This window comes from Crocodylus siamensis, chromosome 1, assembly GCF_052110815.1.
Source record: "Crocodylus siamensis isolate JL-2025a chromosome 1, ASM5211081v1, whole genome shotgun sequence".
NCBI classification, from domain to species: Eukaryota; Metazoa; Chordata; order Crocodylia; family Crocodylidae; genus Crocodylus; species Crocodylus siamensis.
In genome coordinates this window covers 175,920,750-175,945,530 of record NC_143395.1, presented here as the reverse complement: position 1 = coordinate 175,945,530, position 24,781 = coordinate 175,920,750, and the positions used below count along the sequence as shown (strand labels likewise).

The 24,781-nt window shown below is 45.7% G+C and overlaps 1 protein-coding gene across 6 annotated transcripts in view; it reads left to right on the top strand.

Moving 5' to 3' along the window:
* MTIF2 (mitochondrial translational initiation factor 2) overlaps positions 1–22,339 on the top strand; it is a 37,414-nt gene extending 15,075 nt beyond the window's left edge. For 5 of the 6 annotated variants that reach the window (XM_090049583.1, XM_090049574.1, XM_090049589.1 and 2 more), the window contains exons 7-14: positions 10,767–10,906; positions 12,056–12,180; positions 13,616–13,820; positions 17,410–17,662; positions 18,564–18,704; positions 19,723–19,887; positions 20,197–20,337; positions 21,334–22,339. In XM_090049583.1, the coding sequence (XP_089905709.1) occupies positions 10,767–10,906; positions 12,056–12,180; positions 13,616–13,820; positions 17,410–17,662; positions 18,564–18,704; positions 19,723–19,887; positions 20,197–20,337; positions 21,334–21,503 (1,340 nt within the window). In that variant the 3' untranslated portion in view covers positions 21,504–22,339. The remainder of the gene's footprint in view (positions 1–10,766; positions 10,907–12,055; positions 12,181–13,615; positions 13,821–17,409; positions 17,663–18,563; positions 18,705–19,722; positions 19,888–20,196; positions 20,338–21,333) is intronic. The other variant, XM_090049616.1, reaches the window with a different exon arrangement.
* The last annotated feature ends 2,442 nt before the right edge of the window (positions 22,340–24,781 follow it).

Here is a 24,781-nt window from a genome sequence, read left to right as displayed (position 1 = left end):
GCATATCAGTTTTTTGAAGCTCAGGTTGGTACACAGAGCCTGCCATGTATTTCTGCATCCTATCACAGGACAAAGTGTTCAGATTATGACAGGCAGTAACACTATAGTATGTTAGCTTTAAACTAAGCCCGCTGGGGGATGGGGGGACTACTGCTCCTGCTGGCCCGCTGAACAGCCCTTGCAAAGCCAGCGGACCAAGGCACTTAAAGGGGCACTTAAGGGAGCTCACCCCTGCCCCAGCCCTGGCACAATCTGTGGGCAAGGCAAGAGCCCCCAAGGGCACACTTGCCTGCCTGTACACTAATGCCAGGAGCCTGGGCAACAAGCAGGACGAGCTCGTCCTCCTGCTCAGTGCAAAGAAATATGATGTCATTGGGATAACGGAGACTTGGTGGGACTCCACCCATGACTGGACCACGGGTCTAGAGGGCTATACCCTGTACAGGAGGGATCGTGTTGACAAAAGGGGCGGGGGTGTAGCTCTCTACGTGAAGGAAAGCTACATGTCCCTGCAAGCTGATGTTGGCGACCGGCATGGACAGCTAGAGACCCTCTGGGTAAAAATTCGTGGGGAATTCGGCACAGGGAACACAACGGTGGGAGTCTACTACAGACCTCCCACTCAAAGTCCCGAGCTTGACCAGGAGTTCGCCCGGGAACTGACTGAGGCCGCTTGCTCCAGGACCTTGGTTGTCATGGGTGACTTCAATTACCCGGACATCTCGTGGGAAGATCACTCAGCTAAATCTGAGCGGGCGCAAAGCTTTCTCTTGTGCGTGGATGACCTCTACCTGACTCAAGAAGTCTATGGGCCAATGAGAGGCAAAGCGCTGCTTGACCTGGTACTGGCTATGGGGGACGACCTAATCGGCGACCTAGTGATTGATGGGAAGTTGGGTGACAGCGACCATGAGCTGATCACCTTCACCATCTGCCGTAAAGCTGGCAAGTCAGTCAGCAACACAGAAGTCCTTGACTTCAGAAAAGCCGACTTTGACAAGCTCAAGAGGCTAGTCAGTCAGGCCCTCAGGGACCGTGACCCCAGGGAGTTGGGAGTTCAAGAAGAGTGGTTGCTTGTCAAGGAAGCGATCCTCAGTGCACAAGCTAAATCTATTCCAACACGGAGGAAAGGCAGCAAGAGGCACAGCAGCCCCCCGGCTCTCCAGAGACCTAGCGGACCTACTGTGGCTAAAAAGGAAAGCCTACAAAAGATGGAGGACGGGATTTACCTCCAAGGAGGATTACTCCACACTGGTCCGGTCCTGCAGGGAGCAAACCAGGAAAGCCAAGGCTGCAACTGAACTCCAACTAGCTTCAGGCATCAAGGACAACAAAAAGTCCTTTTTCAGATATGTGGGGAGCCGGAGGAAAAGCAAGGACAACGTTGGACCCCTGCTAAACCAGATGGGGCAACTGACAACTGACGCCCAGGAAAAAGCCAAGCTATTAAATAGGTACTTTGCGTCAGTCTTTCATCAGTCACACGGGATGCCCATGCCTGCTATGGGACAGGGAAATCTGGGTGAGGGGGATCCTCTACCCTCCATCAATGCTGACCTCGTGAAGGAACACCTTGAAGCTAGATACCTTCAAGTCAGCTGGCCCTGACAACCTGCACCCCAGGGTACTCAAGGAGCTGGCGAGCGTCATAGCCCAGGCCCTGGCACGGGTCTTTGAAAACTCCTGGCGCTCTGGTGTAGTGCCCGAAGACTGGAAGAAGGCCAATGTGGTGCCGATCTTCAAGAAAGGGAGGAGAGTGGATCCGGCTAACTACAGGCCCATTAGCCTGACTTCTATCCTGGGGAAGATCTTAGAAAAGTTTATTAAGGAGGCCATCCTTGAGGGACTGGCCCACGCTAACATTCTAAGGGACAGCCAGCACGGGTTTGTTGCGGGTAGGTCTTGTTTGACCAATCTCATTTCCTTCTATGACCAGGTGACCTATCACCTGGACAAGGGAGAAGAGATTGATGTCATATATCTTGACTTCAAAAAAGCTTTTGATCTGGTATCCCACGATCACCTCTTGGCCAAACTGCCCAGTTGTGGCTTTGGCTCCACCACGATCTGCTGGCTGGGAAATGGGCTCCGTGGTCGGACCCAGAGGGTTGTGATTGATGGCAGTCACTCATCGTGGTGCCCTGTGACCAGTGGGGTCCCTCAAGGCTCTGTCCTGGGACCCATCCTGTTCAACATCTTCATTAATGATGTGGACATTGGAGTCAGGAGTGGACTGGCCAAGTTCGCCGATGACACCAAACTTTGGGGCAAAGCATCCACGCCAGAAGATAGGCGGGTGATCCAGGCTGACCTGGACAAGCTCAGCAAATGGGCAGACGAGAACCTGATGGTGTTTAACACCGAAAAATGCAAGGTTCTCCACCTTGGGAGGAAAAACCTGCAGCACCCTTATAGGCTCGGCAGTGCTACGTTGGTTAGCACTACAGAAGAAAAAGACTTGGGGGTCATCATTGACCACAAGATGAACATGAGCCTGCAATGTGATGCTGTGGCTAGTAAAGCGACCAAAATGCTGGCTTGCATCCATAGATGCTTCTCGAGCAAATCCTGGGACGTCATTCTCCCCTTGTACTCGGCCTTGGTGAGGCCGCAGCTGGAGTACTGCGTCCAGTTTTGGGCTCCACAATTGAAAAAGGATGTGGAGAAGCTTGAGAGAGTCCGGAGGAGAGCCACGCGCATGATCAGAGGTCAGGAAAACAGATCTTACGATGACAGGCTGAGAGCCATGGGACTCTTTAGCCTGGAAAAGCGCAGGCTCAGGGGTGATCTGATGGCCACCTGTAAGTTTATCAGGGGTGACCACCAGGATCTGGGGGAATGTCTGTTCACCAGAGCGCCCCAAGGGATGACGAGGTCGAACGGTCACAAACTCCTGCAAGACCGTTTCAGGCTGGACATAAGGAAGAATTTCTTTACTGTCCGAGCCCCCAAGGTATGGAACAGTCTGCCAACGGAGGTGGTTCAAGCACCTACATTGAACACCTTCAAGACTAAATTGGATGCTTATCTTGCTGGGATCCTATGACCCCAGCTGACTTCCTGGCCTTTGGGCAGGGGGCTGGACTCGATGATCTCCCGAGGTCCCTTCCAGCCCTAATGTCTATGAAATCTAAACAAGCAAGGTGACTCGAAATCTCTCCTTCCCCCTTCAGGGAGACATTTGACATCTGGAACTAGTTCATTTCTCACTAGATAACTATTTCAGCAATATATTTCCTAGGTACTGAGTAACTAAGCTACTGCAGGTACACCTTACATTGGGAGTGGGAGTTGGAGGACTCCATTGTATGGGTCCTCATCTCAGACAGGAGTCATTCAGACTTATTCATTTTGGACACCAGGAAGTAGTGTCAGTTCTTTTATTTCAGGGAAGGGCCCAGTGGGACCTAAACCTAATCCTCAAACCCCAAGTGGACCCACCGTCTGAACTGATGATAGTCTCCTTGCTACTCCATTTGTCTATGAAAATGCACTTGGTAGGTAGGATTCAGAAACTGATGATGGATTTCCTCCCATTGATTTTTTTTTTTTTTTTTTTTTTTTTTTTTGGGTATGTTTGATAGGTGTTTCTCACAGACATTCATCAGTTTCTTTTTTTACTGAATATCACTTTGGTTACCAAATTATAACCTACTCCTTCACTCCCCATCTCCCCCACCCAAGAGCCAGAGGCCCCAGTGGGACCTTCTGGCAGTCTCCCTTTGATCTTCATTTCTATAGTAAAGAACTAAAGGTCAAATGATTTCTGGTACAGTGGAGCTTAGACCGAGTTGTAGCTCTCACTACAAAGCATGCGTTCTGTTGCTGCAATGGGTTCGTCAACAGAGATCAGAGCTCATTTTGCTAGGTCCCAAGTGGCTTTGATAGCTTTCCTACAGAGTGTTTGTCTTCTTGATATTTGGAAGGCAGCTACCCAGAGCTCCATAGAATCATAGAAAACTAGGGTTTGGAAGAGACTTCAGTAGGCCATCTAGCCCAACCCCCTGCTCAGAGTAGGACCATCCCCAACTGTCTCATCCTAGGTCATAGTCTACCTAGGTCTTAAAAACTTCTAAAGATGGAAATTCAACAACCTCTCTGGGTAGCCTGTCCCAGTGCTTAACAACCGTCCTAGTGAGAAAGTTCTTCCTAATAACTAACTTAAATTTCCCTTGCTGCAACTTGAGACCATTGCGCCTTGCTCTGTCACCTGCCACGACCAGTCTAGCTGCATGTTCTTTGGAACCAACCTTCAGGTAGATGACGGTTGTTATTAAATCCCCCCTCGGTCTTCTCTTCTCCAGACTAAATAAGCCCAGTTCCCTCAGCCTCTCCTTGGAAGTCATGTGCCTTAGCCCCCTAACCATTATCGTTGCCCTCTGCTGAACTCTTCAGTTTGTCCACATGTTTTCTGTAATGGTGGGGGGCAAAACTGGACGCAGATGTGACCTCATCAGTGCAGAGTAGAGGGAATAATCATTTCCCTCGATCTGCTGCCAACACTCCTCCTGAGGTAGTCCAGTATGCTGTTAGCCTTCTTTGCATCAAGGTCATACTTGGCTTATATTTGGCTCATTGTTCATAGTAACCCTCAAGTCTTTCTCTGCAGAGCTGCTGCTTAGCCAGCTAGTCCTCAGTGTGTACTAGTGCATAGGATTATTCTGTCCCAAGTGCAGCACTTTGCACTTGCCCTTATGATTTTTCTTTTAGTCCAATCCTCCAGTTTATTTAGTTCTCTCTGAATCCTAGCCTTACCCTCCAGCACATCTACTGTTTTCCCCCCCAGCGTGGTGTCATCTGCAGACTTGCTGAGGGTGCACTCCATCTCATCTTCCAGATCATTGATGAAGATATTGAACAAAACTGGCCCCAGGATCAACCCCTGGGACACTCTACTTAAGTGGTTTTCAACCTTTTTTTCATTTGTGGACCCCTACAAAATTTCAGGTGGAGGTGAAGATCCCTTTGAATTGTAAGTGTGGGTATTCATATATTTTTTGATTGATTATAATCTTGTTTTGCAAACCCTTTAAACATTGTCTGTGAACCCTCAGGACCACAGGTTGAAAATTACTGCTCTGCTTGATACTGGCCGTCAACTAGACATTCAGCTGTTGATTACTACCCTTTGAGCCTGACGATTCAGCCAACTTTCTATCCACCTTACATTTCATTCATCCAACCCATGTTTCTTGCTTGTAGTAATGTTGTGGGAGACCGTATCAAAACCTTTGCCAAAGTTTGAGGTATATCGCATCCAGTGTTCTCTCTGCATCCACAGAAACAGTCATTTTGTCAGGTTGGTTATGCATGACTGGCCCTTAGTGAATCCATGTTGAGTGCACCTAATGACCACTGTCTCCAAGTGCTTCAAAATGGATTCTTTGAGGACTTGCTCCATTTTTTTCCAGGGACCAAGGTGAATCTGACTAGTCTATAGTTCCCCAAATCTGCCTCCTTCCCTTTCTTAAAGATGGGCACTATGTTTACCCTTTTCCAGTTGTCCAGGACCTCTCCCAATCCCCATGAGTTTTCAGAGACAATGGCTGGTGGCCTGTAATCACACAGGCCAACTCCTTCAGCACCTTGAGGTGCCTCGCATCCAGCCCCATGGACTAGTACACACCTAGCTTTTCTAAATAGTCCCTAACCAGTTCTTTTACCACTGTTGGCTGCTTACTTCTTCCACAAACTGTGCTGCTAGGTGCAGTAGTCTGGGAGCTGACTTTGCCTTTGAAGACTGACTTAAAAAAAGGCATTGGGTACTTCAGCCTTTTCCTACTCATCTTTCAGTAGGTAGCCTCCCCCACGCTTTCCCTGATCCTTTTTCTTGTTGATATACTTGGAAAAACCATCCTTATTCTCCTTCATGTCCCTCGCCAGCTGCAACTGTAGTGTTATCTAGTGTTTCTACTTTACTCGCACCCCACCATAGGGGTGTTAATGACAGATTACCTTTCCAGTGGATGTGGGGGAAACAGGCATTATAACTGCATTATCATGACACCCCATGTGCATTTGCTCTGGGTTCACACCTTTTGCTCCTGAGATCCAAGTCCTGAGTTTGACTCTGTCTGGCTTGTAGCAATCAGACATGAGAAAGTGCTCTCAAGAGTCTGGGGGAGCAGGGACGCATTCCTGGGGTTTCTACATTGCAGGCTACTCCCACTCATGCACTATATCTATGAACATGTTCAAGGGAGGATGTTTTGTTCCGGCAAGAAACCAACATTTGCTAAGCATCCAGAGTCTGGCATGGGCTTCCAGGAGAGGTAGTGCTATCACCTAACCTGGAGGTCTTCAAGAGGAGGCTTAACAGTCACCTGGCTGGGGTCATCTGACCTCGGGCCTCTTTTCTGCCAGGGGCAGGGGGTCAGACACGATGATCCAGTGGGTCCCTTCCGACTCTATAATTGAAAAAAAACCAAAAACCTCTCATTGCACTTTGGCCTTCCTGATTTTCAATCCTGCATGCCCCAGCAATACTGTTATCCTCCTCCCTAGTCATTTGTCCAAGTTTCAACTTCTTGTAAGCTTCCTTTTTTGTGTTTTTGCTCATTTAAAGAGTTCTCTGCTAAGCCAAGGTGGTCTTATGCCAGACTTGCTAGTCTTTCTGCCCATCAGAATGGTTTGTTCCTATGTCCTTAAGTTCCTTTAAAGAAACTTTACTTTTCCTGAAGTCCTTTCTCCTTCAAACTGGCCTTCCAGGAGATCCTGCCCATCAGTTCCCCGAGTGAAGTGAAGTCTGCTTCTCTGAAGCCCAGAGTCCTTATTGTGCAGCTCTCCTTCCTTCCTTCCTTCCTTTCCTCAGGATCCTGAAGTTTGTCATTTCATGATTGCTGCTGCCCAAGTTGCCATCCACTAGTACATTCCCAAACAGTTATTCCCTGTTTGTGAGCAGCTGATCCAAAAGAGCATGGCCCCTAGTTGGCCTCTCCAACACTTTTGCATCAGGAAGTTGTCCCCAGCACTCTCCACAAACTTCCTGGATTGTCTGCACACTGCTGTATTGTCCTCCCAGCAGATGTCAGAGTGATTTGAAGTCCCCCATGAGAACCAGGGCCTGTGATCTGGGAGACTTCCATTCAGATGTTTAAAGAAAGCCTCATCCACTTCATCCTCTTGGTCTGGTGGTCTATAGCAGACGCCCATCATGACATCACTCTTGTTGCTCACCCCTCTGATCCTAACCTGGAGACTTTCAGCAGGCCTATCTCCAGTTTCATACTGGAGCTTGGATGAGTCCTCTAGCTCTCTGACATACAGTACAACTCCTCCTCCTCTTCTTCCCTTCTTGTCTTTCTTGAACTGTTTGTAACCATCCATGACAGTGCTCCAGTCATGCAAGCTATCCCATCAAGTCTCTGTTATGCCAATCACATCATAGTTCCATGATTGCACAAGGACTTCCAACTCTCTTTCTGCTTGTTTTCCAGGCTTTGTGAATTCATATACAGACACGAGGTAACTAGCTGATTGCCCTACTTTCTTAGAATGAGGTGGCCTTCCCTGTGGTCCCCTCCAGCTTGTGCTTTATGTCACCTGCTTCTCCACTTACCTTGGGGCTTTGCTCTCCATCCCCCAGTGAGCCTAGTTTAAAGCCCTTCTCCATGCATACCTTTATTGAGCACAGTGGAAACTTCCATAGTAGGTCCTGTGTTTGGTAAAGAAGTCATCCAGTTCCTGATAGCTTAGGACTGTAAGGTGTGCCTCCAGTGGAATGGGGTACTGCTTGGAGTGGCCCACAGTATACTGTGATTCTGGACAAAGCCTTGAAGGAGAGAGAAGTTACCAGTAACTGGAGTTCCTTGAGATACTGTCCGTATGCATGATCTACATCCCATCCTCCTTCCTTGTTGTCACTGGTAGTCTGGGATTTTGCAAATGAGAGAAAATGAGGGTTGGGAAGAGTGAATTGACATGGTGCCCAAGAAGAGGCAGGACCTGTGCATGCTGTATGCACAAAGTTGGGACAAAAACTCTTCAAGCTCAAGTGAGTTGTATTACCGACAGGGGATGAGCATGATGGCAGCACTTTTTAAAGAACACCACTTATTGTAAGGAGCTTCTCTTCCTGGAATTCAGTGCCAATTTATTCAAGTTTATAGTTTCATAGTTTCTAGGGTCGGAAGGGTCCTGAGTAGATCATCTAGTCCGACCCCCTGCCATGGCAGGAAAGAGTACTGGGGTCAAATGACCATAGCAAGGTGTTCATCTAACCTCCTCTTAAAGACCCCAAGGGTAGGAGCCTGCACCACTTCTCTTGGAAGTTGGTTCCAGATCCTAGCCGCCCTGACCATGAAGTAGCGCCTCCTGATATCTAACCTAAACATACCCTCTGCCAGCTTGTGACCGTTATTCCTGGTCACCCCTGGCAGTGCTTGGGGGAACATGGACTCCCCCAGTGCCTGCTGATCCCCACCTGACTAGCTTATAACAGGCCACTAGATCCCCTCTCAGCCTTCTCTTGTGGAGGCTGAACAGGTTCAGGTCCTGTAGCCTCTCATAGGGCCTGCCCTGCTGTCCCCTGATCATGTGAGTGGCCCTCCTCTGGACCCTCTCCATGCTGTCCACATCCCTCTTGAAGTGCGGCGCCCAGAACTGGACGCAGTACTCCAGCTGAGGGCTGACCAGTGCCACATAGAAGGGGAGGATCACCTCTTTGGACCTGCTCGAGTTGCATCTGTGGATGCATGACAAGATACGGTTGGCCTTCCTGACTGCCTCCCCACGCTGCCGGCCCATGTTCATCTTGCTGACAAGAGGGGAGTTCCCCAACCTGTAAGTATGGTGCCAGTTATTCCTCCCCAGGTACATCACTTTGCACTTGTGTGTTGAATCCCATCCTATTCACATCCGCCCACCCTTGTGACCTGTCCAGGTCCGATTTGCAGCCTCTTGCTTCCTTCTAGCGTGCCCACATCCCCCCACATCTTAGTGTCATCAGCAAATTTGAACAGGGCGCTTTTTACCCCCTCGTCCAAGTCACTGATGAAGATGTTGAACAGTGCGGGCCTGAGGACCGAGCCCTGCAGAACCCCACTGCCCACATCCCTCCAGGTTGAGAAGGACCTGTCCGCTACCACCATCTGGGTGCGGCCCTCCAGCCAGTTGGCAACACATTTGACTGTGTGGGTGTCGACACAACAGTCCCCCAGTTTCTTAATGAGAATGGGGTGAGAGACAGTGTCGAAAGCCTTCCGGAAGTCCAGGAAGATTATGTCCGCTGCTACCCCTGCATCTAATGATTTGGTGAGCTGATCGTAAAAGGCCACCAGGTTGGTCTGACAGGACCTGCCACTGATGAACCTGTGTTGGTTGCCCCTAAGCATGCAGTCCCCTGCAGGTCCCTTGTGGATGTGTGCCAGAATAATTTTCTCAAACAGCTTGCCTAGGATCAAGGTAAGACTTACTGGCCTATAGTTTCCTGGGTTCTCCTTCTTCCCGTTTTTGAAGATGGTAACCATGTTGGCCCTCTTCCAGTCCTCCGGCACCACACCAGGGCACCACGTGTGCTCGTAAAGCCGTGCCAGGGGTCCTGCAATGACCTTGGCCAATTGCTTTAGAACTCTAGGGTGGAGATCATCTGGACCGGCTGACTTGAATATGTCCAGTCCCTCTAGGAGTTCCCTAACTAGTTCCTCGCTAACCCTTGGCCCAGGTGTGCCTCCCCTGGGGCCCGAGGGGGACCCAGCAGGGAGGTGACTGTTCTGGTCCCTACTTAGGAAGACGGAGGCAAAGAAATCGTTAAACATGTTAGCTTTTTTGCCTGGTGTAATGACCAAATTCCCCAACGCGTCCTGCAGGGGCCCCACATTACCCGGAACCTTCTTTTTACTCCCTATGTATTTGAAGAAGGACTTCTTATTATCCTTAATCCGGGAAGCTAGCCCTAATTCTATCTCTACCTTGGCCTTCCTGACTGCCCCCCTACATCCCCAAGCGACTGCAGTATAGTTATCCCTGGTGATGTCCCCTTCTTTCCATTGGATGTACGCCTCCCTTTTAGCAAGGAGACATTCCTGGATGCTTTTGGTGAGCCATGGAGGCTTGTGTGCTCTCCTGCTCCCTTTGATCCTCGTTGGGATTACCTTCCTCTGGGCTTGGAGGATCGTCTCCTTAAGCAGTGACCACTGTCCTTGGACACCTGGCTCCCCTCCCCTCGGGGACCTCAGCGCTTCCCCAACTATCCTCCTTAGCTTGTTGAAGTCTGCCCTCCTGAAATCTAGGGCTGCTGCCTTACTGCATGCCTTTGCCACCTTGCGCTGGATGGTGAATTCCAGCAGGCGATGATCACTATCGCCCAGGTGGTCGAGCACCCGCAGCCCCCTTACCAGATCATCACCCGTGGCCAGCACTAGGTCCAGCAAGGCATCTTCCCTGGTGGGGCTGTGCACCTTCTGGGTTAGATGGAGGTCCTGCACTCAAAGAACCTACGTGAGCGGTCAGACCTGGCTGACTGTTCTTCCCAGCAGATGTCCGGGAAGTTCAGGTCCCCCATGATTAACACATCCTCAGCCTTCACTACCAATCATTGCTGTTGCTAACTCTAGTAATATATATCACTGCAGCAGGAGATGGACAATAACGACTATGGCATGCATTGATGATCATAATAGGCAATACAGCCCGGTGTAGATTTTACAGATTTAACAAAGAAAATTGGTACACCACACAAAAGTTGAGAGTAAGTGGGGCGGACAGATGATTGTATAGGGTTAAAGCTGTGGCTGGTTGCAGTTTGTAACACTGTACCTTTCTTTCAGTCCCAATCATCCTTGCTATAAACAAATGTGACAAACCTGAAGCTGATCCTGAAAAGGTGAAGAAAGAATTGCTGGCATATGATGTGGTTTGTGAAGATTATGGGGGTGATGTTCAGGCTGTAAATATCTCTGCACGTAAGGTAAAGTTTTGTTGCTGAAGTGATCAAGTCTGAAAAGTTCTATCATGTGGCAAGCAGCTAAGTTTTCATTTGACCCAGGGAAAATAAAACTTTTCTTTTCCTGGCATTTGTCTCAGGGGTCTAATCCTGAAGTAGGCAAAGTGCTGTCAGCTCCTGTGGGAGTCAGTCAGAGCCAGAGGCATTTGGTGTCTTGCTGCATCAGTCCCTTGATGAGAAATGGTATAGAAGTACAAAATTCCAGTTGTCTTTCCTCTAATTTTTGTGCTGGAAGTTTAGTGGGTGTTTGTTCCAGGATCCTTCAACTTGTCACTTCCTCATGTTTGTATGCTGGATAAAATGCTGTCAGAGGAAGAGTTTTACTTCTGTTAGACTGAGTAAAAGAATTTTTGTAATTCAAATCTGAACACAAAGCACAATTGGTAAGAGAGAGGAAGTTGCATAAACCTACTCCCTTTTGGTAACTGATAGTTAATTACAGTAATCTAAAATCCTGTCATTGCTATTTGTACTTAGCTTTGTGGTGATCATACTGTTTCCTCAGGAGAACTGAAAGAGCAATTACATCAACAATGTTGTAATGACTTCATTGCTGTCGTTCTGAATTTATCCCATACTCCTTTCTGAAATTTCAGGCCAGTATTTGCACTACTGCAATTAAACCTTTAAGGTCATTCACACTGACAAAAAATAAAAAAAAAAAGTTTCTGTTCTGGTATCCAATTATTAGCTTACTGTTCAGTGCGCTATGTTCTGTTCTGGACAGTTTGTCCAGAATTGGTTGCAAAAGGATGCATGCTAAATCCCAGACTGTGTTCTTTCTTCTACCCAAAGGGCAGTCCTTGTCTCTACATCCTTTCCCTTACAGGTCCTAGTCCTAACCTGATACTGAGGCAGTGTTGCTGCTGATTTATGAAAGGAGAAAGAAGAGAGTCTTGCTTACACCTTAACATCTACTGTTTGCCTTCAAGACTAGTACAACCGCAGTCTCAGGCCCTGTATTATTTCCATGATGTGCGCCCCAACAGATTAGGGTGCATTGCAGTATTGGGAATTATGGACCATGTAGGACTGTGGAGCTGGCAATGAGAGATCATCTTTGGATTCTGTTTTAATTAGCTGCAACCTTAATTCTTAACTGTTTTGTAACAGGGTGACAACCTGATGGCTTTAGCAGAGGCAACAGTTGCTCTTGCAGAGGTGTTAGAACTGAAGGCAGACTTCACTGGCCTCGTCGAGGGAGTTGTAATAGAGTCTCGCACAGATAAAGGAAAAGGGTAGGTTAGCCTGTCATCTGACTTCCTTACACCTGTGGTTACTGTTTATACTGCATTTATTCCAGGTACTTAAAAAGATACCATCCAGGTGATTTCTGCTCCAAAATTTAGGTTTTGATTACAACATTATATTACAAAACTCTGGTACTCCTAGAAATACTTCAGTAAAAGTTTCCTTTTCTTTCCTTTTTTTTTTAAACAAATGCAAGTCTTTACTTTGGTGTAACTGTTCCTCTCCAGTGTTATTTCCGGGCATAAGAACCAGGAGATAAGCAGGTAAAAGCTTAGCAGGATATTTTCATCCTGCCAGTCAAATGAAATCGTGTAAAATAAATTGGCAATGTAAATAGTGAATCACAAACTAAATAGTCTTCAAACAAAGTATTAGTAATAAAGATGGTTTTTAATATTTCTTGAATATTCAATCTGACAGTTTCTGTTAACAGTAGTTTTTGTTATAAAGTAGCAAATATTTTATGAACATGGTCCACTAAATACTTCAGCTGATTTTTTTTTTTCTTCTTTCTTTAAAAATAATTGTCTTTCAAGGAGGCGCATAAAAAAAAAAAAAAAAAAAAAAGTCAGTTCACTGTTCTGCCTTTACCTGTCGCCTTTTTGAATTTTTGTAAAGAATACTCAAATCCCTTAAGAGTTCTTTTGAGTTTCTTGTATTAGAAATATAACTAAGGACAAATCTGGATTTTTCTGGGAATCCTTTTATGATTTCATGAGTTCAACCCCTAGATGACAGATAAAACATTCTTTAACCTCCACCTATCTTAAGAAATCCAAAAGGGGACAACCTAATTTTTTTTCCTTCGTAAGACTCTAGAATTTTCTCACTGTAGCAGTGAAATGTTTCGTTAATATATTCAGTGAACTCCTGTTGCTTGTATTTCCTTATTTTATCTTTTCTTAAAAGTATATACTGTTTTCTCACATGCCACACATACCTTGTCTTGAGAAGACAGAAGGATGAAGAAAAGATTTTTCTGGAGTTGTGGCTGAGTCCTGACCACAGGGCTAAAGTCCGTGTGACTTTCTAAAATAGCAGTCACACCAAAGATAGAGTTTTAACCCCTTCATAGTCACTGCCAAATTGGCAGGAGCTTTTGGCTGCTCAGCTGAAAGCTACTACCAATTTAGCCACATCTATGAAAGGATTAACACCAATTCTGACTCTGAACAGGTAAACTCTGCCCTGTCTCCCTGGAGTTGGCAGGGAAAGAAGCACAGCATCCATTATAGCTGCCAACTATGCCTCCATACCTCTGTTCAGCATAGAAAACAAGTTTTTCTGCTTGAAACATGCTCCCCAGTTTTGGAGAGCTGATTAGGGAAAAGGTATATGCAGTGTGCGAGTGAATATGGTAATTACTATAACTGTGATAAATACAAAAATTTATTCCCCCCCCTCCCTTTTGTTTCTCTCTAGTCCAGTAACCACAGCAGTCATCCAGAGAGGAACACTGAGAAAAGGCTGTGTCCTAACTGCTGGAAAAAGCTGGGCAAAAGTGCGCCTGATGTATGACGAAAATGGCCAAACAATGGCTGTTGCCACTCCTGGCTTGCCAGTGGAAATCATGGGCTGGAAGGAAATCCCATCAGCAGGAGATGAAATTCTTGAAGTAGAATCTGAGGTACAGTAAGGAATACTTAATGGCCCGTTTATGCTACAATATGAAGTATAGGCCAAACTTGGTACAAAATAGTAAATGAATTACAGTAACTTAAGGCAGTCTGACCACTGCCTTAAACCAGTGGTTGGAGGCCAAACCAGTGGTGCTAAATGTGACCCAAAATTTGGTTATCCATAAAAATAATAATGAAATTGCTGGAATATTCTATTTCTATCTTCCCTCTTTCTCCCACCACTTGCAGTGCTTAACTCCTTATTCTTTTCAATACATCTAGATTAAGCTCTTGTACAGTTGAATGATGAAAATCTGCCTGTCCAAGATATAGAAGGTTAATATTTGGTCCCATATTCCTCCCAGTTCTTGCCATCATCCTGTCTGACCTGCAGGTGGCATCCTTTAAGATGTTACTTTGGAATAAATTACCAATTTCATCCTGAATGCCTGTCAGATGAGTCTAAAGTTTTTGTTTTTTATCCTTTAACATATCACAGTGACTTTACTCCCAAACAGTCTAGGCTGGGAGTGGTCTGGCTATTCTTAATTGATTTCTTTTTTAGAATGAGAAAACTAGTTTAAAATGTAAGCATCAGTGGGCATCAGCTATGCTGATGTAGGCTCTACCAGAGCTATTGCAGATGGATACAGTTTGGATCATTAGAGCAGTAACATAATTCTTAGGAGTTCAATCCCTCTTCTGGCTCCTGCAAGGGTATTAAGTATCTTATCTCATCCTTCTCTTTAGAGAGATTGTGATCATATCTTCTGAACTGATCATTTTATGTTTTTCAAAAGCTTGCAGAACTGTGTACACTTTTGGATAAGCAGGTCTGCCCTCCAGTTTTTCTGCACCTGTTCAATAGTGGAATGACCCATTGTGGGGGATGCAGTAGTTGTTTCCCAGCAGTAGTTTATTTATTCTAAATAAAATACCCACCTCCAAGGTTCATGGAGGTTCCCCTCCCCCCGCCCCCAATTAACCTATCAACTGTTATGTCTGCCATAGGGATGAAGATGTAGAGAGTTACCGGGATATCTGTTCTTTGTAGGGGTACTGATAAAGATTTTTTTTTGGCTGACACCGGTGGCTGATTATTAACCAGCCATACTGGCCGATACCAGTCCAACTGCCAATAAAGCCCAGCAACTTTGAGAGCAATGGTTTCATAATTTCGTAGTTGGTAGGGTTGGAAGGGACCTGAACAGATCATCAAGTCTGACCCCATGCCACGGGCAGGAAAGAGTACTGGGGTCAAATGACCCCAGCTAGGTGATTATCTAGCCTCGTTTTGAAGACCCTCAGGGTAAAGTTGAGCACCATTTACCTTGGAAGTTGGTTGCAGATCTTAGCCGCCCTGACTGTGAAGTAGTGCCTCCTGGTATCTAGCCTGAATCTACTCGGTCAACTTATGGCCGTTATTCCTTGTTACTCCCAGTAGTGCTCAGGGGAACAGGGACTCTCCCATTGCCTGCTGGTCTCCCTTGGCCAGTTTATAGATGGCCACCAGATCCCCTCTCAGCCTTCTCTTGTGGGGGCTGGACAGGTTCAGGTCTCGTAGCCTCTCCTTGTAGTGCCTGCCCTACTGCCTGATCATGCAAGTGTTCCTCCTCTGGACCCTCTTGATGCTGGCCACATCCCTCCTGAAATGCGGCACCCAGAACTGGGCACAGTACTCCAACTGCGGCCTGACCAATGTCATATAGAGGGGGAGGATCTCCTCCTTGGACCTGCTCATGCATTTGTGGATGCATGACAGGGTGCAGTTAGCTTTCCTGACTGCATCCCCACACTGTCGGCCCATGTTCATCTTGGAATCTACAATGACTCCAAGATCCTTTTCTGCCTCTGCACTGACGAGAAGGGAGTTCCCCATCCTGTAGGTATGGTGCTGGTTCTTCCTCCCTAGGTGCAGTACCTTGCACTTGTCAGTACTGAATCCCATCTTATTCTCATCTGCCCACCCCTGTAACCTGTCCAGATCCAATTGCAGCCTGTCCCTTCCTTCTAGCGTGTCCACTTCTCCCCACATCTTAGTGTCATCTGTGAGTTTGAACAAGTTGCTTTTCACCCCCTTGTCCAAGTTGCTGATGAAGATGTTGAACGGTGTGGGTCTAAGGACTGAGCCCTGGGGGACCCCACTACCCACATCCCTCCAGGTTGAAAAAGACCCATCCACCACCACTCTCTGGGTGCAGCCCTCCAGCCAATTGGCAACCCATCTGACTGTGTAGGCATCGACACCCCAGTCGCCTAATTTTTTAATTAGAATGGGGTGAGAGTGTGTTGAAGGCCTTCCGAAGTCCAGGAAGACTATGTCCACCATGACACCTGTGTCCAAGGATTTTGTGACCTGGTCACAGAAGGCTGTCAGGTTGGCCTGACGGGACCTGCCTCTAATGAACCCATGTTGATTGCCCCTAAGCATATACTCCCCTGCTTGCCCCTCGCAGATGTGCACCTGGATAGTTTTCTCAAAGAGCTTCCCCAGGACCGAGGTAAGATTAACAGGCCTATAATTTCCTGGGTCCTCCTTCATCCCTTTTTTGGTAAGTCACAGCTGGTAAGTTGGGGTGTGGGATGGAGCCGCAGGCAGCTCGTCCTAAAAAGTTGGGGAGGGAGGCAGCTCCTCACACTGCGCGCACCCTGGGAGGGATTTGTGCATGGGGCTGTCTGTTGCAGCCTCTTTCTGGCTGGGGTCTGGGCCAGGGCTGGCCTTGGGGTGGGCAGTGGCGGTATTGTGGGGGGGCTACTGCCACCCCAAAATTTGCTGTAGTCCCCCTCCCAGCACCACCTCTGCCCACCTTCGCCCGGTGCACAAATCCAGGGGGCACGTGCCCTTCCCCCCCTTGCCTTCCCCAGGGGTGTTCACGGCATGGGGAGCCACCTCCCCTGTGGCTCTGTCCTATGCCCTGCCCCAACCTGACAGGGCAGCACCTGCCCTACTCCCTCCCTCACAGTAGGGGCCTGAATCTGCCCCTTGCCTCCCCCTCCCACCCCAAACTTACTAGCTGGATGCTGCTCTTCAAGCTGTTAGGCTGCACTACTGGTCACACGCATGCTGCAGCTGCGCACATGCATGCTGCATTTATCTGTGACATTTATCGGCCACATCAGCCAAAAAGAGCTGGTTGCCAATAACGTCAATTTTTTTCATTTCATCAGTGCTAATATGATATGGGCCAATATATCATTACACTTCTAATTCTTTGCTGCAGAATCATCCTTAATATAAGTCTTAAATCTGGCTGATGCAGAACCTGTTGGAGTTTTTATTTTTTGCTGTGAGAATGGTGGTGTTAGAGGTGATGGACACCTTTCTGTTAGTGAATATGTGCAGGTGAGACGATGCATTTATTCCGTGCTTTGAGGACTGTAGTTGTTTAAAGCATGGGGTCCCATGCCCTCAAATATACTGCCAAGCACACAGTTGTTTTCTGTGTAAAAGTGGCTGTGAAGTAATTTTTAGAAAATAAATCAAGCAGAGTTAAAGCCAGAGCAGTCCCACTGATAACTGACTATAAAAGCCTTTAAGGTGGCTCTTCCTGCTTCTACATACTGGCTGGTAACAGTGTGGCCTCTCTTTCTGCCTAGCAAATAGCACACCAAGTTTTGGATTGGAGAAACTATGTTGAACAGCAGAAGAAAATCGAACAGGATATAGAAGTTATTGAAGCAAAGCAGAAGGAACAGAAAGATGAACGCAGGAAGCAGTTGGAGAAGTTCGTTGGTCCACACTGGAGAGTGAGGCAACAAGCACTATATGAAGCCAATAGAGCTAAATGGTTTGTAAGACCTAAGGAGAATGAGAACAGTGACAGGAATGTACTGTCCATAGTTATTAAAGGTATGTTGACTTTGCCATTGTTCCAGTGCACATTTTTCAGCTGTTGTATTTAAACTCGTTGCCATGTTGTGTTCCTTTCCAGATATTTGCCCATGGAGATTCCACTTTTTGCACATGCATGCCCAAGCCTTGATTCTGCTGAATAATCATGTACACTGGGGGTCTTGTGCATATGGGACAGTCTTGTGCTTCCCACAGCTGATGATAATAGGGGAGGATACTAGCAATGAGAGCTCTGAGGTAGAACCCTATAATGTCCACATCCCATGTTCCAAATGAGTTAACTGATGTAGTTAGGGTCAATTATTAGCTTGTTTGGTTAGATAAGCTTTTCTTCTGTTGGCTCAAAAAATCTGAACCCAAACAGGCAGTAATGTTGGTGGTACTATGGATAAGCAGAGTTTTTATTAATAATGGTGATGCATGAAGGCAGGAAGAATTGGAGAAGCAGGGCTGGAAGGGACCTTGAGAGGTCATTTAGCTCAACCACCTGCCTGAGGCAGAAAAGATCTTGTGGCTTGTAGGGACCCCGAACCCATAACCTTGGCACTGTTGGAGCTCAGCTCGTTATTTACATCCCATGCTGCATGTACACGATTTGTCCATGTTTGCAAACCCAAAAATTTTCAGTCCATATTTGGTTAAAGACATCAAACATGGAACTTTCCTGTGCTGTGTTTGAGACATTTGTTGGAAGAGACTACCACACTTTAAAGGTTTTATAATTTTCAGAAGTGTAATCTTTATGTTGAAATGAGAATGCTGTAGGCATTACATCATGTTATTGATGTCTTATATTCTCTAGAATTGTCATATAGCATCATTTGTCTTTATTTGGTTATTGTTTTGTTGTTCAGATGCTTTACAAAGTCGATAATAGAACCACCTTTGCTATATTTAGGTGATGTAGATGGTTCTGTTGAAACTCTATTAAACATTCTGGATGGCTATAATACTAAAGATGAATGCGAGTTGGATATAATCCATTTTGGAATAGGGGATATCAGTCAAAATGACATAAATTTTGCTGAACCCTTTAACGGTAAGTATTTATTAACATATTGTTACAGTTTTGTGAAATCTTTAATTAAGCTGTGGGAGCAAGTTTGACTTTTTTATTTTCATTGTGTAATCCTTAATAGCACTATGTATAAGTCTGTACTAAGTATAAGAATGTTTTTATGTTACTTCCCCATAAAATAAGCACTAGTGGAAATGGGGATCTAGTGAAAAATTTAGTGAAAAAAAATTAACTGAATGATGTTTTGACATAACTTGTACTGTCAAGTGTTGTGGACAGTGTCTACAAACTGTGACTCCCTCCTTCCCTTACTTGGCTTGTTTCACAATGATCCAGTGAGGCAAAGAAACCAGAAATCTTGTTTAACCTGGTCCCAGATGATTTGTTTTAAATAGGGATGATTTGAATAGCATAATGGTTCCTATGCCATTCCTTTCCTGCCATAGCAGGCATGGCTAGCATGGCCTGTGTCAGCTTATTCCCAACTGTTGGGACTGTCCTGAAGCCATAGGTAGCTGGGTGTGAATTAGAACAGCCTTCAGGCTTCTCTGATTGACACTAGGAATCAAACTACTCTTCTGCCCAGCTCCAAAATTAGGGATTCCTTTTCCATTCTGATCCATACTGTAGCTTAATGCTCAGTTAGGTTATAAGATCTGACCAGCTGTCTGTATGAGAGCTACCTTTTTGTTTTTTAACTATCAATTATGTCATTTATCAGGGTTTCCTATTGATCCCTATGTTTACAGTCAGAGGGCAGGATTGCAGGTGTTAATGTATGTGCTATGTAGTCCAGCATTTGATCTCTAATAAACAGGTGTAGAAAAGTTTAAAATGGGGAAAACTAAATAGAGCTCATTCTTCTATTAGTAATGTTGCTTGTAGTAGCTGTTTAAGTACAGATTGTGCCAAAAAGAAAAAATAGTCCAGGATAGACAGTTTTCTCTGCATGTTTTCCTTTGCTTCTTGAAAAACAAAAAAACTCTATGATTTACGGTATTTATATTGAATTATCAGCTCTGGTGGTCTCTTCTGGCAGGGATCATATATGGATTTGGAGTGAATGCAGACAGCTCTATTCAGAAGTTGGCTGCTGAAAAGGGAATTCAAATTAAACTCCATAATATTATCTACAAGCTTATTGAAGACCTGAAAGAGGAGTTGAGTAGGAAATTGCCTCTGGCCGTGCATGAACTTGAAATAGGTAAGTTGATTGTGTGGTAAATCTTGCAGAATCTTTTGGATGGTGTTAGGAAGAATATTTTGATGCTTAGTTCAGCATTGCTTTAAACTGAGACATTGGAAAAACCATGTGGATCTTACTTTGCATGATGGCTTTCTCTTTATATGGACCTGCTTAGTGTCTTCTGCCTCTCATTTTGTCTGTTTTAATTGCAGCAGCAGAATGCTCAGATGATTACAAGCTTTGATAGCAATGGAAGAGCACACTATGCCACTAATTAGTGTTATCAAATTATTCCCTTGCACTCAGTACTTCCATCTTTTTCTATAGGGGAGGCATCTGTTCTTGCTATATTCTATGTCACAGTCGGAAAAAAAAAAGTTGCAGTGGCTGGTTGCATAGTGGAGGAGGGACAACTTAATCGAAAAATGAAGTTTAAAGTAATCCGTAATGGTGATGTTATTTGGAAAGGTAAGGAAAACTGCTTTGAAAAGACTCATGTGAGTATATAATCTAACATGCATCTCTAATGTCTTCACCAGATAGAATTAGTGTTTTGAGCCCAAACTCTGTTCTTGAATACACACAACCCTTTGAAATTAATGTAAAACGTATATATTAGGAGAACTTGCCCCTTGAAGTTGTTCAGTCAGTTTAATGTGCTTGCTTAAGCCATGCATGCAGAATTGGTTTGGCCAGCTCTTCCCAGGATGCATATTTCTAGTGCTCTTTCCCCATGCCGACTCTCCGTTACAAAGCAGTATAGGAAGGCAGTAGCATCCAGAGATCAGGTGTTAGCTTCATAGTTAGTAAGGTCAGAAGGGACCTGAGCAGATCATCAAGTCCGACCCTCTGCTATGGCAGGAAAGAGTACTGGGGTCAAACAACCCCAGCAAGGTGATTGTCAAGACTTGTCTTAAAGACCCCCAGGGTAGGAGCCAGCAGCACCTCAATTGGAAGTTGGTTCCAGATCCTAGCCACCCTGATAGTGAAGTAGCATCTCCTGATATCTAGCCTGAATCTACCCTCTGCCAGCTTGTGACCATTATTTCTAGTCACTCCTGGCAGTGCTCGGGGGAACAGCAGGGACTCCCCCAATGCCTGCTGGTCCCCTTTGACTAGTTTGTAACAGGCCACTAGATCCCCCCTCAGCCTTCTCTTGTGGAGGCTGAACAAGTTTAGTCCCTTAGCCTCTCGTAGGGCCTGCCCTGCTGCCCCCTGATCATGCAAGTGGCCCTCCTCTAGACCCTCTCCATGCTGTCCACATCCTTCCTGAAGTTAAGTTGTGTGAAGGGAGCAATGCCTGATGTAAAGTGTAGGTGTTTGGCATCCCTAAAAATCAGAACATTTTTCACACTGGCCTCTTCATTTGCTATACAAAAAAGGGGATATGGGAACATATTCATATCCTGGGCAACATGAGCCTTAGATCTGTTTTTCTAGTATTGACATACATTCTCTCCATAGGACTCTCAACATCACTGAAGCATTTTAAAGATGATGTTCAGGTAGTAAAAGCTGGGATGGAGTGTGGCATCAGTTTGGACAACTATACAGATATCAAGATTGGAGATCAAATTATGTGCTATGAAGAAAAAGAAGTTAAAGAATCAAGTTCTTGGGATCCAGGATTTTAAATAATTGTACTTTTAATACAAGGGACTCGCAGCCTGGCATTATATTAGGCCACCTTGACAAAACTTTTCATATTAAAAATTATTCTGAAAGGGGCTTCTTTTGTGAGAGTTCATTGAATTTTCAGCCAGGACACCAAATTCTGAATCCAAAATCAAAAGTTTGTGCTTCAGGTAACAGTGGTGTTCTTTGCTTCTGCAGTAGTGTGCCAGCTCTATAACCCCATAAGGCTTCTAGCTGTGGAAAAATGTAGAATGACATAGTGTTAACTCCTTGGTGAAGGATATGAATTGCTGTCATGTTTTTTAGCGTGTTTCAGTTAGAAATGGAAGATATCAGAAAGGGGCAGAATGTTTACGGTCTTTCTGTCTGACTTCCCTGTTGAGTTTAGCAATTGATAAAAATGGGTCTTTCCCTCATAAAATGTTACCTTAAAAGAATAAAAGGGGAGACAGATGGTATTAGCGGGGATTACTGTCACTGTCTCAGCCTGCTGTGGGATTTTATACCTCTTTGATGAAATTTTAACCTTCATTTTCTGCAGCCTAATCCACAGAATTTCATCTAGAATTTGTGACTTCTTAGACTGGGGTGGTCTGATTGGAGGAAGAGGAGTAAGATAGCTGAAATTCCAGTCCCAGTTTTGGTATGGATTAAAATTTGAAATGTGTGCCTCTAAACTGCTTTATGCCAGTTTCCCAATCTGTAGAACTAGGATAATACCAACAACTTCTCACATGTTGCAGTTTAATGTTTGCTAAGTGCTTGGAGGCCCCGATCTAAAAGTCCCACTATCACTGCTAATTGTCACAAGTAAAGTAATACTACTACCACCGTGTATTGTTTTGTACATGTTTTAATGCTGTTCTGAGATTGCTACCTGAGATCTTTCTTTAGTTCTCCTATCAAACTGCCTTTGTATGGCAGATACTCCATGTACAGGCTGAGGTAATTGCAGAGCCATTGGCTATTATTTCCTTTGAGAACTCATGGAGGTTGGTTGTCATCCCAGATCACTGAAGAAAGGTAAATGTGTGCATGTCTAGAAGGAAAGGAAGAGGATCCAGTGAATGACAGACCAGTCTGCCTGACCTCAATACTTGGAAAGATTAGGAAGCATATTATCAAAGAATCTATTTCTTAAACACCTGGAGGGAGAACAAGGTGATCAAAAACAGCCAGCATGGATCCATCAAGAGCAAGGCATGTCTGATAAACTTTAATTCTTTGTGCGACAAGGTAATGGGCTCTGTGGGGAAAACAGCACTGTGTAAGATGATGGTTCCAAATGGGGTTGCAACATTAGCGGATAGGGTCATGGGGCGGGGGACTGTGGATTGGGAGTGAGGGGGCCATGCTGAGGAAATAGAACCATAAATGGGGTCATGCTGAAGAAAAGTTTGGGAAGCACCAGCGTAAGAGTTTGGTGTAAAAGAACAGTGGATAGGGGCTTTTGACACTCTCTCATGATGTTCTCCTTTAGTAAGCAAAGGAAATATAATTGAGATGAAAGTGGCGTGAGGTGTGTACAAAACTGGTTGGACCACTGGGTGAATGATTACGGCTGCATGAAAGCACCGTTTCGTTTAGACTTCCGTTTCACTGGGACAGCATTTTGTTTCGAGTTTAGTTTCATTTTGAAACCACTGTTCCATTTCATTTTGTTGAAACTGTTTTGCTGTTTCAACGCTGTTTCAATGTTTTGCCCATAGGCTATAATGGGGAAGCGTGTAACTGCCTATAACTTAGTAATTTCCTGCCTAATTCAAGTGAAATTTGCAGGCACGGTAGCCCCGACTGAGGCCTGCCACCTTTCAAGGAGATAGGTGCAAGGGTTTCTGGGAAACTGCACCTCAGGCTGCTGATGAGCAAAACTCATGACGTGTGTGTGTGTTAAGACATGCCCTTGCTAGCACTGGGGCCTCTACACAACATGGTAGTGTGCCCCAATGAGGTCTCCTCCTCCCTTACAGCCTCAGTGTGGTCCACCACTTTAAATGACAATAGGTAAAATAATAACTTAGTGAGCAGGAGCACAGTAGCACCAGCAGCATATCAGGCAGCCAAACTGACAGAGCCTTTCTTTCCTCTACTGCAGGAGCTTCTTCTCCAGCAGCTGCCAGCCCTAGGGCTGAAAGGTGCCCAGGGCCCTGTGTCCCTCTGGTCAGGTGCTAGGGGTGTTGGTCTAAGGACATGATGCTGGCAGACAAGGTCCTTTGGGTCAATCTAATTTGGTATCTCTTAGCAGACCAACTGAATAGTTACCAAAATATCCTAGCAAGCTCTCAGGTTGAAAAAGCCTTTGTCAGGCTGAGGAAGCACCTGCAGTTTATCTGTGCGTGTGCTGTTCCTGGATGGAAGGAACAATAAAGAAGCCAGAGGCTGGCATGCAATGCAGGCAAGAAAGCCGGTCAGTGAAAATAGAAATGGAGCCATCAGGGGGTATGGTGGAAAGGGGGATGTAGTAGTGCAGGTAAAAGTGGAGAGGTACGAGAGAGTCAGCTGTCTGGCAGGTTGTAGTGTGTCAAGTTCCGCTATATTGAGTCCATGAGTTTGTATACCTAGGAGGTTGAAGTGCAGTTCATAGGCTCATCTGTGAAAAGTCTCTGCACATGGACTCTCGAACAGAACAATATTGAAGCATTCTTCACTGCAGATTTCTATCCATGCTAGTGATACTGCTATTGCCTGGGACCTCTGGAGGGAAAGTCCATGTAAGAGTAGGATTATCATTTATAACGTCGGTCAACAGTGACCAAACTGTTTTATGGCATTCTCTCTTGCAGGAGCGGACTGGAAACTCCTGCTTGCCATTGTAGTCCCCTTGTTCCTCATCCATCATTTTCCTGCCAGTGCTTTCTCCATCAACTGTTTGTGCCAAAAAGTTGCTAAAAGCATGAAGAGACCTCTAGCTTTGGTATGAAAAGATTGAGGATGATGGGGGTCCAATCCTGCTGCTCAGCCCCTGCAGGTCTTCCTAATAGCAAAGGTGAGCAGGGAGGCAAATATCCTTAGAACTTAGGATGCTCCAGCGTACTCCTTGCCATTTGCATTGCTGGAACAGGCAGTTTTGCTCAGAAAGGAGCCTCCTTGCATTGGGCACTCTGCATATATGTAAATTAGCATAACTTCACTGTAGCCTGCTGGGGCTCCATTACCGATAGGTCCATGATCAGAGTCATTTTCTAGGCCTGGCATGATGCTGGCATGTCACACACTCATCGCCTTGGCTTTAAAAAACCATCCCTCTAACCTACAAATCTTATTCCCCACTAGGTTT